The 16,629-nt window shown below is 44.0% G+C and overlaps 1 protein-coding gene across 1 annotated transcript; it reads right to left on the bottom strand.

The window, feature by feature from the left end:
• Positions 1-7,025: 7,025 nt before the first annotated feature.
• CRNKL1 (crooked neck pre-mRNA splicing factor 1) lies at positions 7,026-16,473 on the bottom strand. The gene is made up of 13 exons (XM_009869394.1): positions 16,324-16,473; positions 14,952-15,043; positions 14,679-14,837; positions 13,973-14,139; positions 13,286-13,464; positions 12,438-12,608; positions 11,921-12,112; positions 11,123-11,182; positions 10,100-10,180; positions 8,616-8,855; positions 8,112-8,213; positions 7,564-7,812; positions 7,026-7,193 (listed from the first exon to the last, which is right to left on the bottom strand). Exons 3-13 carry the CDS (start codon positions 14,762-14,764, stop codon positions 7,026-7,028), a joined length of 1,695 nt encoding a protein of 564 aa, XP_009867696.1. The 5' UTR covers positions 14,765-14,837; positions 14,952-15,043; positions 16,324-16,473.
• Positions 16,474-16,629: the final 156 nt, after the last annotated feature.

The following is a 16,629-nucleotide window of genomic DNA, read 5'->3' as shown; positions in this document are numbered from 1 at the left end:
TTTCATTGACTTGTCCAAAAAAATTCAAATACATTGACAAGTTTTCAGAAGAGGCTCAGCAATTAGAAGGTACAGGTGACGTAAAAATATTATTTCATGCTTCCAAATGATTTACTTACTATTGAATAAGACCAATCCAGTTTACCACAAATTGAACTGTAGCACCTACTGCTGTTTACTAAAGTTCTACAAGTTGCTGGGATATTCTCTCTCTCTCCAGTTTTCATTGTATGAGGATGTTTATTCTCTGGATTAATTTTGCAAGCAATTTATTTACAGCTCTGTAGCACAAAGGGTATATATAAAAATCACATTTGGATTATCTAGGCACAGCATAAGTTACACCATTACTGCAGAACCACAAAGATCAAATTACCAATTAAAACCACACATAACGGCAATAAACTGCAACACTTTGGCATCGGAGTCGATGACATAAAAGAACTGTGTGGTTCTGGGGTAACCTCACCAGAGGAGAGACAACCCTGCTCCAAGCACACGCTACACATGGAGCTCCATCTTTGCTGGTAAAGGGAGGGAAAAGGGACTAAAACACAATAAAGAGGGAATTCAAGCAAGGGAAAGACTGAAAAACCATGTTTTTCCCATCCTCGTCTCCAGAAGACAGTTTGGGCTGAGGACTCGGTGCTAACACCACAAGGGCACAGAGTGGGAGCAGGAGGGCACCCAGGGGAAGGTGTCAGGAGGGTAAGACAGGACTGGAGGACACAGAAGAGAATTTGGCGATAAAGGGAAAGCAGCTCCCAAACAAAGTAACCTTTCTATTTAAGGCAGCCGATATATCTGCCCCACACTGTTTACAGCTTGATAGTTTATATAGTTTTAATTCCAATGTGTTCTAGCCTCAAATGCTTTAGTCATACACTCCTAGCAAGGTTAGTCTGCCTGCTGACAAGTATCCATTTTATTTCTATTTTTATACTTTACCAAGAACCTTTTGGGGGCTTTGAAAGCAATTCCACCAAGTTCTGTTTGTTTGGGTTTTTTCTTCACATATTTCCCTTACTGATATTTCCACTGGAGAAGGGAGTTGATGACAGTGCTGCTCAGGGGTACAGCTCTGCATCCAACTCATCTGGTGAGACACAGGCACAGGGAAGCAAGGCTTTTATCTTGCTCTTGAGCTCTTCTAGCAGCTGATAAGCTATCCATTAATAAAACCTAACTGACAAGCATAGACAAACGTTTATCTCCTTTCAAGAGCATGAATGAAAGCACAGATACCATTAATCCCTCACAAAGAGGGATGTTTTCATAAAAACAGGTAAAAAGACAACTTCAAGAATGATGGCATGCAGAATTAAGAGTCAGGAAATGAAGAAAATGCATTCTGTAACAAAAACAACCCTCCCCAAAAAGCAGCCTGTGAACTTCACTAATTTTCAGATGCTGATCTAACAGCAACTGCTGCTAGATCAGTGGGGATCTCAAGGCAGCAACAGAAAGTTTAAGTTGTGTCACACAACAAGCTCCAACACACAACGTATTTACCCCTGGCTCAACCAATGGAGTCATCCCTCCTCCAAAGAAGCAATTCCATGAACAAGAATGTTTTTAAGGACATTAGGGCAGCCACAGGAGGGGTGAGCAGGAGCGGGGACTGCATGGTCCAAGCTGGGGAGTGAGCACAGAGCCCACCCGCCCCCTCTCCAGGGACACCCCATCCCCTCCTCACCCCAGCAGAGTCACCCCAGGACAGGGTGGGGTGGTCCCTCCTGCACCCCACTGGCAGGAGCCTTTCCAGCAGGACTGTTTCTTTTCTGTGCAGCCTGGTGATAAATCCAGCCGGGCAGGCACGAACTCAGGGAGGGGGGGTACTGGGCTTTCATAACTTAAACATCACCTCCTGCCCTTCTGTGGAAATTAAGTAAACAAACCTAAAACAAACAGTCACAAATATCTCTACACCTGTCCCGAAAGATGAGTCTCACGGACAGCTCCTGCACCCCTCCACCCCCAATATTATCCAGTGGCCACTTCCAGCCACCAGGGATGCTCGGTACCACCTTCCCAAGAGAAGGGGAAGAGAAGTGCCCTCCTCAAAGGAAAGGCACCGGAGGAATTAATTCCGTATTAGACACCAGAGAATCTAAGCAAAGGCTGCAGACAGGGATAAAATCTGCCTGCTGAGGCCACTCAGCTCAGAGAGGTTTTTTAGTTCAAATTAATGACAGGACCAAGGAACAAAACCTGTCCAGAGCAGGTTTCTGGACAAATTTTTACACAAGTCTGGGTCCTTGATCGTCTGCAGAGCTGATGGAACAATCTACTCACATTAGTGCAAAAAAAACAAGCAACGTTTGAAATGATTTTTCAAAGATAGGCTTTTATGAACTTGTTCCTACAAAGTGACCTTCTGCAGTACATTTTCTGGTGGGAGTGTTAGCTGTCCTTAGTAAGGCATGGGAAAGCACAGTAGCCAATCTTACAAAATTCCAGAATCTGAATGCAAAGCTCTTCTCTCTCCACCTGACTGTTCTCTGGAGATGGGATGTGTCATGTCCCCAGAAACATCCCTTTTGCATCTCTGCTGACAGTCTAGCAGCAGCGTAATCCTACTTGATACCCAGAACAGCACTATGAAGTGATGCTGAAGAGAACTGTAACTGGGCTTGGGGCAGTCCTGTTTGCCAGGGGACAGCCCTTCACTTCAGGGTTCAGTATTGCTCTCCCTATGGATAGGATGTTCCTCACTTGGTTTCTCTTAAGGGGATTCCTGCCATTTCCTCCTTGTTAAATCAAAATCTACTCCAAGGCCTGCAAAGATCCTGGCAGGCCACGTTCAACCCCACTTCAGCACTGAAAAGCCTGAAGGGTATCACTGCAGATAACCTGCTCGGAGCTCAGAAGGGTGACCAAGGACCCATGAGCACAGGGCCACTGCCACGGCCACCTCTCCGTGGGACCAGCACCACGGCAGATCCACAGGGACAAGCCCCGCCACAACCCTCCCCAAAACATTGAGTGGCTTTAACAAGGAAAAAAGGCCTAAAAAGGTAAAACGCCAGCACCAGGGGCTGTGTGTTTGCGATACAGCATGCTTGGGACAGCGGCCCACACGTTTCGCATTCCTCTACCACCTTAGATGTAATCAAACCACGAGAGATGTCCAAACCTGCTGCAACCAAGCCATCAGTACAAACACTGAGTTTACACATGGAGAACATCTTGAAGCAGCTTCCAATAAAACTTGTGTGAAGTTGGACACGTCCCCTCCTATTTGTATGCAATGTCAAAGAGAGATAGAAGAACGTGCTTTGACCATAGCAGCATTTGGCCGCACAGAACTTACATTGGTGGATAAATTTTGCTGAGCTGGTTATCGAATAAAACCCTCCCATCTGCCTTTTCTGAGGTAAGCTTATAACAGGGAAAGAAGTGCGGTAGAAGCACAGTTGCAACTGAGAAATCAGTTAAACCTCCACATCTCATTAGCGCTCTGCTGACTGGAACAGTTATATGACCAGAGCTGCAGCGTTCAAGGTGTCACTCCAGATCGCTCATCACACATGTTTCAGGGTTTAAACTGACAAAAACCCAGATCTCCACTCTCTAAAATTCAGAGAAGCTAAACCCAGAGTGAGAAGGTGGAGGTGTGGAAGGGTTTGCCATTCCAGGGCAACCCAGGGATGAGGAGTGGGGAGAAGGCTTGAGTGGAGTCTCGCTGTTTTGGCAGCATCAGTGCTGGACCATGAGCAGAGACTCATTCTGCATAGCAGGTTCCAGCAACCTCAGTCCTATGCTCCATGGGAGTGTCTCTCGAACCTTGGAAACCCAGGAATCCCTAAGGACACGAGTTTAGATTCCTATGCCGGAAGCAGTCCTATAACACTCACCCCCAGCCCCCTTTCTCCACCGCTTTTCCCTAATGCTTTCTCCAGCAGGAGAAAATTTCTACTTAACCTATCACTGCTCTTCTAGGGATTTTTCAGGTGTTGAAGAGAAAAGAGAAATTGCACACAAGTCCAGATGACTAGAAATAGAATCATAGAATCGTAGAATCATAGAATTGCCAGGGTTAGAAGGGACCTGAAAGATCATCTAGTTCCAACCCCCCTGCCATGGGCAGGGACATCCCCCACTAGATCAGGCTGCTCAGAGCCCCATCCAGCCTGGCCTTAAAAACTTCCAGAAATGGGGCTTCCACCCCCTCTCTGGGCAATCTGTGCCAGTGTCTCATCACCCTCACGGTGAAGAACTTCTTCCTAATGTCCAATCTAAACTGATCCATCTCTAGCTTTAATCCAGTCCCTCTAGTCCTATCACTACCCAACATCCTAAAAAGCGCCTCGTCAGCTTTCTTATAGGCCCCCTTAAGATACTGAAGGCCACAATAAGGTCTCCTTGGAGACTTCTGTTCTCCAGACTGAACAGCGCCAACTCTCTCAGTCTGTCTTCATAGGAGAGGTGCTCCAGCCCTCTGAGCATCCTCATGGCCCTTCTCTGGACACGCTGCAGCACATCCATATCTTTATTGTACTGTGGGCTCCAGAAATGGATGCAGTACTCCAGGTGGTCTCACAGGAGTGGAGCAGAAACACCCAATGCTTTACCCATTACATTCACTTGAGCATAAGCTTGCTCTGATTTTTATCAGGCTTCTACTTTTTTTATTTAAGATAACATCACCTCAACTTCCAGCAACAATAGCTCATGATAAATCTGCTGCCATTATAACTGCTGCACCACATTTTTGTCTGTCACTGCCCCATGGTCACTATCTCCTCTAGTCTCCTTTTTAACACACACCCCTTCATTTTTCCACTGGCCTGCAGCAATTCACAATTCTAAGTGAAAAGCTCTGCAGTGGTGGTGCTGCGTGGGGAGTGAGCTCTGCACACCACACACACAACTGTGGCCTCTTGTTACAATTAAAAAAACCCAACAAACAACAAACCCCAAACCAAAAAAAAACCCTACCAAAGCAAAAAGCACACAAATCCCCTCCCAAATCACCAAGGTGTTGGCAAATTCAAAGCTCAGAGGCATATAAGCAACTATAAACGTAAGTAAGCCAGATTTTTATCCCATCAATATACTCATCACGTTTGTCATGATGAAACAACAGTGCTCTACCACGCAGAAGTTTAGGAGAATTTAGGGAGAAATAGTAACTGGCACAAGCATACAGCCGCATTACAGCCACCACTGTTTTGAAAGCAACCCCATGCATAATCAAGCGTTAAAACAGAAGGTATAAGCTTACACAACCAATTCAAAAATCCAAACACCTAGGTTTTTACCTCAGAGGAACAATGTCCAGCAAGCAATTAAGAACAGCGCCCAGCAATCAAATTTTGTTCTGACCATCTGAGGCCACAAAACAAACAAGAAGAGACCAAGCTGGGGCCAGAAGGACTCACCAGACTGAGCAGAGCATTACACCTGCAGGATGGGTCCCGGTCACTCCGGGCAGGCAGAGCCCCCTCCCACAGGTTTCCCAGGAAGGGGTGAGATCTCCTCCCAGGGTCCCATCCTCCAGGCCCCCCTGCTTGCAGGTGTATCCTCATGTGAGCACCCTCCTGCTCTGACCTTGAAGTCCCTCACCCACAGCACCCCACACTCCATCTCACCAGCCCCACTCTCTCACTCCCCTTCAACCATCTCCTACCCTCCTCATGTCCCTTTGAAAGCCTTCTCACGGCTCAGCCAGGTGGATCCCATCTCCCACTCCATGAAAGCCCGACCACCCTTATTGCCATCAGCTGTACCAGCATGCTGGGACCTGTAACCATAGCCTGCTCCTTCCTCAGCCTCTGCCCTCACTGCCAGGACTGAGGGCAGCCCACCAGGACTTTGACCACTCCCCCAGGGCCTCCAAGTCCCATTGGGCCCGCCTGGGTCTTCTCCCAGCAGGGTTGCCCCTCCCCACGCCAGCCCCAAGGGGGCAGTCTGAAAGCATCAGCCCAGGGAGGATGACAGTGGTTGGCATGAAGCAGTGGGATCTGGTGCCCGACTGCAGGGACCGGAGCATTTCCAGCAGTGCCAGGGACAGCCCTGGGGCTGACCAGCTGCTCTGATTACAGCTGGACCCACCAGATGTGGCCAGAGCGGTGCTAACTGCCCACTCATCAGTCACCAGCACCTCTGCTGGAGGCTGGCTGGTGGCTATTGTGGCACGCTTTCACTGTATTTTAAAAATCATCTTTGCGGTGGTGAAGCCACCAGGGAGCCAATCCCTGCCCTCCTCAGGGCACGGGCCAGCTGCCTCTCTTCCCCAGGACCCAGCAACCAGCCCACACAAGAATTATTAAAATTTACATTCATCACACAGTATTAACATCAAAATAGAAAAACCAAAAACTCCCCACACCAAAATCAGAGGTCCTTCCTCCCCAGCAACTTACAGATGAGAAAACTGAGGCTCAATGCTTTTTTTTACTATGAAACATGCTGCCAAGGCATTCAAATATTAGACCAACTGCATGGTGCTCACAGATGTGTCTTTTAGGGGCTAGTCTCGGTACATTTAACTTCTATTACCGTCCCTCTTAGACAAGTGTTCTGGTCTAAAAGCTGACTTGAGTAGCTCGACAAGAGGATTTACTGTTTTCAGTTATCCTCACGATCGATACGTATTTCAAAGGATTACTGGAGAAATCAATCAGGAACGGTTAGAGGCATCTCTCATTAAAGACAGTGGATCTGCTGTCTTGATATGCTCATGTTCTTAAGCTGTGGTGTGACAGTTTGTTGGCGAGTTAGAATAGGGCAACTTGTGCTAAAAGCAAAGCTGCCATCCAGTTCTTACTGTTCTCAGAGCACTGGTAACTGCTGCAGGCTCCTGCACTTGCCTCTTTTATTTACTGGAGCTGACCTTTTAACTGTTAGCAATCAACAGCCCATGAAAGGGAATCAACTCCAGTGTGGTGCTTTTATCTAAAAAATAAACCCAAAACCAAATGCCTCAAGTCAATAATAGTAAAACTCTCCAAATACATTTATTTGTGACCACTAAAAATACTGTACAATACCCAAAAAAAGGGGCAAGGAAGGGAAATGCATTAGGATTCGCTTTCATCGACGTCTTTGTCCGGATCCGCCTCGGCAGCTTCGCTCTCCTGTTGCTGTTTCTTCCAGAGCTTGGCCATAGCAAGCAGTTTAAGGTTAGGCTGATTGGCAGTATCTTCTGGGAAAATATAATCATAGTATTCCTCCCAGCCAGCATCAGACTAGGAAAAGAAAAAAAAAAAGATACCACAAAGCAAGTTTAATTCACATGTTCATGTTAGCGACTAGAAGGTGCTTCTAATAAGCACAATGATGAGATAAAACCACAACCGGTGTCTGTCAGACCACTCAGCATAGCCAGCAACAATGTGCTGCTGCAGCTGGAGTTTCCCTAATCAGGTTAAACAGCAAACACTGCCTGCACAGCACTACCTAAACCTGGTTTGGTTTGGCCATGACAGGAGTCCAAAGCAGCTCAAGCATCTGGCTGGAGTATTTTCCTTCGGGCCAGCCACCCACCCAGCCCGCTGGCGAGAGAGCAGCTCAGCACCATGGGTTTGGGGCCAAACCTGCCTGATTTTTTTCTCTTACCCCATCTTCAGCCTGCAGTTTTCTCCTTTTCTTTATTTTTTCAGGCATAAGTTTATCTATCCTCTCTTTTGTGACGTCGGTTCCAAACTCCTCTTCGAAGTTCCTCCAGGACTCCAGCAGCATGACTCTCTCCTCCTTCTCCTCACAGCTCCGCATCGCCTTATTAGCCTCTTCGTAAATCTGCCGGCACCTCGACAAACTGCCTTCTCTCCTCGCAGACAGTTCAAACTGCGCAAAGCTGATCCACACCTGTAGTGAAAGCAAAGCAAAACCAAGCTGAAACAGCAATTCTGAAGTCTGACAGCTAAGTGAAAGTTTAAAAAAAAAAACCAAAGCAGCCAAAAAAAGCCAATGTCGATGCAAGGCTAAAGTACTTCATGTAAGATATGCCTGTTATATGCAATTTAGAAATTTCTTCCCACTTTTCATAGCACAAAGGACTGAACTTAGGTGCAGTGTTCATCTAAAAAAGCCACACAACCAAAGGGCTTCCATCCACTGTGGACCAGACTCAAGATCAATTCTGTGTTCTGAGCACCCATATGTACCTTAACGTGCTGTGTCCGCTGAAGTAACCTGCGGTAAAGATTTCTTGTTTTCTCATACTCCTCTTGCTCGATTTCAAAGTCAATGTAGGATTTCCAAAGAACCTGCAAAAGAGAAGTCTCTCATTATGTTCACAGCACACAGACAGAATCGGAAATGAAAAAAACATAAGAGGAGGAGCGTGGATAAATGTGAAATTTCTCTGACAAAAGTTTCAGAAATCCAGTATTTATTGACTGCACAAGCTAGGATTATGACTAAGTAACATAAAATCTTGCACACAAAATCCATTTAGCTTAGTCTTGTAAGTGTGTTTCTCCCTCCATGTTTTATTGTGGGTTTTATAGTCTTGCTAGGAAATAGATGCTTTATTAATGAGACCCAGGCTAAGCCCCTAGAGTAAGCAGTTCTGTTCAGGCTGGGAGATTATCTACGTTTTAATTAGCTGCACTGGGTAAAAAATACCTTAAAATTGTGCCAACTGCAAAGTTCACGTCCCCCCTTACCTCCGGCATGTCCAGACGGGGCTGGCCGATAGCCAACTCGTATATCGCGCGCGCTCTATCGATATCGCCGAGAATGGTCTCTAGTTCAGCAAATTTGATCCACGACGTGCAGTTTTCCGGTGCAAACTCCAGGAATTTTTCATACAGCTTCCGGCAGCGATCAAATTCTCGCAACTGTAGCTCCAATTCAATATAACCTTTAAACAGCTTGTTTTTTGGACATTTACCTATGGATGTTCCCTGTTACGCAAAAAAAGGAAAAAAAAGACTGGTTAAAGATCTGGCAAGGAGAAGCTGTCTCCTGGACCACCACTGCTGCTTGTCCCTGCGCAGAGAGTCGCCCAGGCTCCCTGCCTGCTCACTTGGAAACTGTCTATCCCAAGCCATGCTGCCAAGCTGTGAGAAAGCAGTTTTTGATTCTTAATTTGGGAATCTTTCAAAGCAAGAATTAAGAATGGATATGTCCAAGACAGGTATATAGTGAGCTTCACTCTCCAAACCAGTTCTGCAGGTAAGTATTATTTATTAAGCACCACAGCCTCTCTTCCCTCAAGCTAATGTGAATTAAGTACTTTGACATCAAATTCCCTTACTGCAGTTCTGCACAGCTTTCCTAAACACTGATTATCTTGGCAATCATTAAAACCAGAGGAAACCACCACTTGAGGATATCAATTTGGTTATTGGTATTTTCTTAAGCAGCAGAGGCTCCAGCTGATCTCCTGTGTCTCAGCATCTCCACACCCTGGGAAAACAAAAAATTCACTGTCTGCCCCACAGCGAGAATGTGAGCACCAAGAGCTGGACCTTCTCTTCTGCATGGTGACAGTGTGGGGATGCCACATCAGGCTGGGAGCAGGGCTTCTTGCCAAAGAGGGGCTTCAAAATCAACCCGTTGTAAAGGAAGGAAATTGCTTGCCAAATCTGGGCCAGCCCAGAATAAAAGTATTGTGGCTGCTGCAGCAAAATCTGGTTTCCAAACCAAGAAAAAGATCACCTACTGAAAAGCCTGTCAGAGAAACAGGGGAAAAAGAGAAGCCTAAACAAAACTTCATACTTCTAGATGGGCTAAAGCACCCTTCCCAGAATCTACTGTAACACTGATCCCTAAATACAAAGGCAGCCAGAAGGAGGGTGCTGACTGCTGACTATGGAAATGTTGGGCGACAGTATCTTAAGCCAAGCTAGAATAGCAGCACACTTCAGCACTGAGCTGACTCGGGCACTCTTACACTCAGATGCGTGTTCTGTTAGTTGAAACGAGAAAGCTGCATTCCTTTCTGCCCATGGCTAATTCGTCATATCAAGCTATATTTCTTTTTAAATCATACATGACAGTAAATACGAGTCCCTGCAGACTTCTCGGATGGTTTATTTAAGTGGATTGAATCAGCAGTTTATAAAGGACCATTTAAGATCGTTTAATACCATTCCCTCGTTACTACTAGTTAGTAAAGTCAATTATGGAATTAGCAAAGGCTTACCAAAGCTCTTCTGGCAAGTGGAAGATTTTTCTGGCGTATTTCAAACTGTGCATACAGCAGCCACATTTTGGCAAATGTAAACTGTAAGGAAAAGAACAACGTGATGCTCAGGCTGGAAGCTTAACAAATAATATTGCGTGTGTTCTTTAAAAAATTAAGCAGCCTATACACAATACATAATATATAATAACCTATATACTGTTACTGCAGTTAATTTCATTTGATTTCGGTGCTTTCCTGATGAAAAGTTGAGTTCATGGCTAGAACAGGACAATACATTCTACCATAGCTGAAAGGAAAAAGGGGCAGGACAGAAGCCTTCTTAAACAGAGCAAATGGTTCGTTAACCAATCAATTCATTGGCAAAAATATCAGCTATCACTAAATCAATTAACAGCTGATCAGTGCTAATTAATCACAGATTAATCCTCCTCTACACAGCTGCCACTCAGATGACATGATGAATGACAAACTAGAAAAGGAAGTTACATGAACTCCCTCAGCTGGGCCCATACAGACAACAAAGGGCAGGAACCGAGCAGCCAGGGCTCTGCAGAGATGGGCAGGAACTAGGCTGAGAGCAGTGACAGTAGGATCAGCCTAAGAGAAAAAATAAGTGAAAAATAGGTAATAATTCTTCCTCACTGCTTCATAGTACTGGACTATCCTCTGACTAGGTGTTATTTCAGCTTCCTTGGTGCATACTTAATGATTTAAAAATATTAAGAAAACCCTGGCATCATATCTGTGTGAGGAAGTCTCATATCAGTGCTATTTCCCATTGATAATGCAAATTACAGCCATTAAACGCTTTAGCTTGAAAAACACCTTAGCAATTTTGGAAGGTAAACATTAAGAGAACTTGAAAGGGACTTCGCAAGTCCTGAGCAGAGACTTTCATGACTGTGCTAGTAGCCATGTGGAGCTGCTTGCATGCCTGAACCTTGCAGGGAAAGAAAACTAATGGATCTTATCTTGGGAGTTTTAATCCAAGGCTCAACGTGAGCTACCGAGAAGCTGTACCTTCTTGTGGGGAATGAGCTCAAGGCATGCCTGGTACACCTGCCTGGTTCGCTCTGCATCCTGCAAGACAGGTAAAATCAAATACTTCTTCACTGCTAAGATTACACTGCATTTTGAATCACTCTACAATTGCAAAACAGTAGAACAGTATTTTTGAGTTGTTTAGAAACCTGTATATATAAGATATAAATCTACTAATTTACTCAGTGTCCACAACTCTTAAGGTTGTAACTTTAGAGAATTAGTAAGAGTCATCTTTTCAAAATAAGATTAAACACCAAGAATTAGACAATAAAACCAGGAGTACCCAGATTTTGGAGGAAAAAGTCTGTTGGTTTTTTTTTCCTTAACAGACACTGAACAGGTGTACTATGCTACGATTTTATGAAATATAGAGCAGATTAAATTTTACATGAGCAATAGCAGGAAAAAATACTTACACAGCCTCAGAAAGCCACCCAGTGAGATCTGACTGCTTCACAGAACAACTTCACAAAGAGTTTTGTTAAATATAAAACTGTATCACAAGTTCAGGTAACAGCTTGGGACGAGCAATTCAGATGGGGCTACCAAGGCCTACTGCTGCTTTTATTATCAGTGTGTTTCTGGATAAATTGAGGTATAAAAGAAGTAAAAACCCCCCAATACTTCAACAGCAAATCCTTCAGCTAGTTATGCAGAACAAGTAAGACACAGTATTTTTAGTTACCACTTTTCTTGTGAAAATATCTGTAGCTTTTTAATATAAGGGAAATACTTGGGAAGGAAAGAAAAAAAGCCTCAATTTTTACTACTTGCCTTTGCCTCCAGCTCTTCATATAGCGCGTAGTTAATCCAAAGATAGATGTATCTTTTCCAGTGCCTCTTCTCTTGAATTGGAGGGACGTTGGCAATGGCTCTTTCATACACTTCTCGGACAGTCTCGGCATCCGCATCACTTTCAACCAACCTCAGGTAGTCAAACCATGCGTCGTAATTATGTGGATTTGCCTTCCAGAGACATGGGAGCAGGTAAATGGGAAAGAAAGTTCAGTAACTATGAATAACAGATCCCGCTGCTTTACTTTCAGTTCTTATTCAGAATTTCTCCCTTAAAATAAATCATTGGAATGTTAATGAAAACTGTCAGCCTCAAGCATGCTTAAGCTGGATTTTTAAAAATTTATTTATCTATTTACTTTCGTTTTACCTACAAATATCCTTTAAGTGAAGGCAAACAAAGTGAACTGTGAGAAGAGGGAAGGATGAAACGTGCAGTATTCAGTGAAAAGCAGCTGGATGTATGCGGAGCCCAGAGGGTGTCTGCAATACCTACCTTCACCTCCTCTTCATACTGGAATCTCCTCTTGCTGACAATGATGTCTTCAATTCCCCTTCGGTCTCCAAACTTCTTCTCAAAGATGGTGTAATTCTTGAAGAGGTTTTGGGCCTCCTGCTTTGGAATTCTATCCAAGGCATACTTGTAGATCACCCTTACTCTTTCAAACTGAAAATATTAAATATCACTTGAGTAACATTTACAAAGCAGCTTCTGTCCTTCCCCACCACTTCTCAGTGAGCTTTTGGCAATATTTAATAAAATACAGAATTGTAGATTATTTTTACACTGTAAATGATTGATTTAGGACAGGAATAACACAGACCTCCCGGAAGAGTAAACTTTTTTTGGGGGGGGAAATTAAAAATCTGTAAACACCAAGCCCTACCCTACCTTACCCATTTACAGGCTTGGAATATTTGAAATATTTTTAAGAGGTTGTGGCTTTGGGTTCACAGAACATTTTCAATTCCCTAACAGCCTGGGCATTTTAAAGAGATCATCTGGGACAAACATGGCTAATTGTTTTTTATCATGCAGGCCTACAACCTCTCAGAAACTTACAACTCCGAGGAAACGCATTTGATCCGATGACAGAATTCTCAGGCTTGGCAGATTTGGTGCCCACCTTTCTTAGACCTTATTTCCTTGATGTTGCCTAAAGGCAGACAGAAGCTAAACAAAAAAATTGCCTCCTGATCTCAGACTACAATAACAGTACCTCATAAGACGCTGAAAAACACAAGTATTGCAGTGAGTGTTAAGCAGCCTTGAGTGATATTTAAGAAAAAAAATCTTGTTTAGGTAGTTGATTTTAGTCTTATGTATTATCAATAAGGTCTTACTTCTTTCTGGTTCTCCTCAAACTTTGCAAAAGCCACATACAAGTGCTCATCCATATGCTCTTCTCCAAAGAACTCCACTGCCCTCTCGTATACCTTCCTTGCGTGAGCAAAATAACTGTGCTTTTCTTCAAAGCGGGCATACTTGATCCAGTTCTTAACATCAGGATGAACAATAACAAGTGGAGCGATGTTAAAGAAACAGTGGTAGATGTAATTGGATGCTACAAACTAGATTCTTCCCAGCAACTACAGGAACATGGACTACATGAAACAACTCCCAAGGATGGCATATGCAAAAAATACAACTGGGAAGAAGATATGAAACTGCTCTAGGCATGCAAAGGCTTTGTGCCTTACTGAGAGCTTAGAGAAAATCTCAAAAAGGTATAAAAATCAGGGAGCAGCTCAGGGAGAAATATGAAACAAATGACTGCAAAAAAGCCGGAAGCACAAATGCTGTTAAATACACTATTGTGGCAGGATGTATAATTGCTTAAGTGCATTTGGAAGCATGTACTAAACATGGTTTTAATGCTCTACGGCTGGCTCTCAGCATGGTGGCTTACTCCCAATGCACTTAGAGGGAAAAAGAGCATGGAGGCACAGCTGGGGCAAGAATAGATGACAGAGAAACAAAGAATGCGTGCCTAAACCTAGGCAGGTGTCACAATGCACCACAAAGGATATATCTCTCATAAATGGTACGTGCCCTGTCCACTTCCTTGTATCTCAGCTCAAAGTTAATGTAGGAATGCCAAGCTTGCTCCTCTGGCTGCCACTCCATCCAACGTTCAAACACCTGACGTGATCCAGCCACATTCCCCAACATCTCTTCCATGTAAGTATACTTATACCTTAAAAAAAACAAGATCATGTTTTTACAATCCTGTAGCAAACGCAAGTTACAGAGATTTTTTTGAGTACTTAAGTGGGCTACTGAGATTTCTTCAGCTGTTCCCAAAACGCACCCCAAAATACCTACAGATCTTGCTGTGATTTGCAGCACGCAGACACATTTGTTCCCTCCCAATACTCTTACCAATTAAAATACAAAACCTTTCCAAAACTCAAGCTTTTCTCCTTTTTTCAGATTAGCTTGAAGACTTAGAGAAACGTAAAACAATGTGCTTTTGCATGATACCAAAACAGAAAAAATTACCTGTAGCTTTGGGGTGTAGAAGCAATGGGGCCAGTTAGCTCAGTGGTTTGAGCACGGTGCTGACAACAACGTCAACACCGAGATCGCGGGTTCGATTCCCGCTCAGCCCCCTGTGTTGCCTGGTCTAGTCGAGTAGTCGCATCCCTGCCCATGACAGGAGGTTGGACTAGATGATCTCTAAGGTCCCTTCCAGCCTAGGCCATTCTATGATTCTATGATTCTCTGCAAACGTACCAGAACTGGTTCACCCTGGGCAGGGTGGTAATGGCTCGATCCCAAATGTTTCGGGCATGATTAACCTGGCGGTTCTTCATTTCCATTTCTGCATATTTCAGCCAGAGTGTGACATTTCTGTAGTCCACGTCCAAAGCACGCTCGTAAATGGAACGGGCTCTGGAAAGCAAAGAGAAGTTGCATATATAAGGTGCCTCCAAGACTTTGAATGGTGTTAGTCAACCTGTGTCTTAAAAGGTTTATTAGAGATATTTGCAGCTGCATTGCATTTACCTCTGTATCTCCTTTAGGCTCTCCTCCCATTGCGCATACTTTATCCAGTTACTGATAACAGTCCTGTTTTTTCTTATGTTATCTTCGAAAGTCTGAGGACAAAAATTACTTCTGTAAGTCAGAAATCCCTCTGTGCAGACCAATCTTGTTTTAAATTACATATGGGTTATTATGGATTATTTATTATTTACAAACGTCTTTTGTCCATGCAGACAGAGCGACAAATCATATTCAACACAGTACTTCCTAAAAATTGCATAACAGGGTAGCTAGAAGCATAGATCATCACAGAGAACAGGACCGAGCTCAAGTTTCTGCAACCTGACATAGTGATAGAAAATAACTGACAGCACTAAAATCTCACTTTTGTTTTTCATCTGCTTCACGTTTTAACAGCAACATTATCTGGACAGATGGAATCCAGTCACTGCAGACAACACTGAATATACTTGGATGCCCCAAGTAAGATGCAGAGAGATAACAGGAAATTTTGTAATTTGCACGTCTGTGGTGCTGACTGTTTGTTTCCAGTGCCCGACAGACGTACAGCAGCTCAGCCCAGCCTCAAGCCCTCATGAGAAGCCCTGATCACCGTGGGTAAGGGAGGAAACAAACAATCCCTTGAGGCTGCACACAATTCTGAACACCTGCACATATGCTTCAGGGAGCAACAGCCTTGTCTAAAAAAAAAAAATTGCTGAGCACTGAAAACATTGAAAGTTCTCCTTTAGGGGTATGCTCGCCTTGTGGATCCAGAAAAGTGATTATCAAAGCAAAAAGCAGAACAAAACTGTAGACAAGTTTGCACAAGCAAAGCCATTCTCTCAAATACAGAAGGAAAAATTACACTTTGAATCTCACATGCAAAACAGTTCATATTTTGAGGCAATTAACAGACAAAACCATTGTCAGTGTCTGAAGTGAGCGAAGTGACACCACAATTATACAGAACAGAAATAACTTGCAAACACATTTTAAAGAGTTGAGGAGGAAAAAAATCAGCAGCATTACTGTAACACCTGCTAATGTTCTGCTGTGCTGACTGGCCAGATACTAGTGGTGATGGCAAAGCTGCATATAAGCCACGTGTGCAACTACTCCTGCAGTGTTCTGGATGTGGTCCCAGGTGAGATGCTGTCTACTACTAAATTTTTAGGTTAAATAGCACACATTTATCTTAGAATTTTTGCACAAGAGTAGCGTTTTCTATGAAAACATCGGGCTTTCTTAAGAATTGCTATTAACCTGGAAAATCCACAAGCAATGTAGACTACGTTCTGTGTAAGTTAATATATAGTAAGATGTTAGTGCTTTAGGTAAACATCAAGATCAGGGTGTTGGTTTTATTATGCTTTTTTTCCCCCCCCTTTACCTTCCTCTTCCTGAGTTTATAGTCATTCAGCTCTTCAACATCGGTGATCTTCTGCTGTGGAGGTGGCGGAAGGAGTTCGAGTTCTCTCTCTTTGGCTTCCCTTAAAAGTTGTTCTGCTGTGATCTGAACTTCTGCCGGTGCTTTATTTTTCACCTGTAAGGTAAGGGGGGAGGGGCTCGATTACCATTTTCTCCCCCTGTGGGTAGCTCCCCTGGCTTACTACTCTCCGTGTTTACCGAGGAAGGATGCAGAGGACCCCCCCCGGGATGGACACAGACCTCGCCGCCAGCTCCAGCCCGAGCCCAT

Source organism: Apaloderma vittatum, unplaced genomic scaffold, assembly GCF_000703405.1.
Source record: "Apaloderma vittatum isolate BGI_N311 unplaced genomic scaffold, ASM70340v1 scaffold37025, whole genome shotgun sequence".
Classification (NCBI taxonomy): domain Eukaryota; kingdom Metazoa; phylum Chordata; class Aves; order Trogoniformes; family Trogonidae; genus Apaloderma; species Apaloderma vittatum.
Note: the sequence above shows the minus strand (reverse complement) of the source record. Positions and strands in the feature narration are given on the sequence as shown.

Coding starts and splice junctions, on each gene's coding strand:
- CRNKL1 (XM_009869394.1), bottom strand. CDS start 14,764: ATGGAAATGAAGAACCGCCAGGTTAATCATGCCCGAAACATTTGGGAT. Junction 12,113..12,437: donor AGTATGAAGAGGAGGTGAAG/GTAGGTATTGCA, acceptor TGTCTCTGGAAG/GCAAATCCACATAATTACGA. Junction 7,194..7,563: donor AACTGCAGGCTGAAGATGGG/GTAAGAGAAAAA, acceptor TTCTTTTCCTAG/TCTGATGCTGGCTGGGAGGA.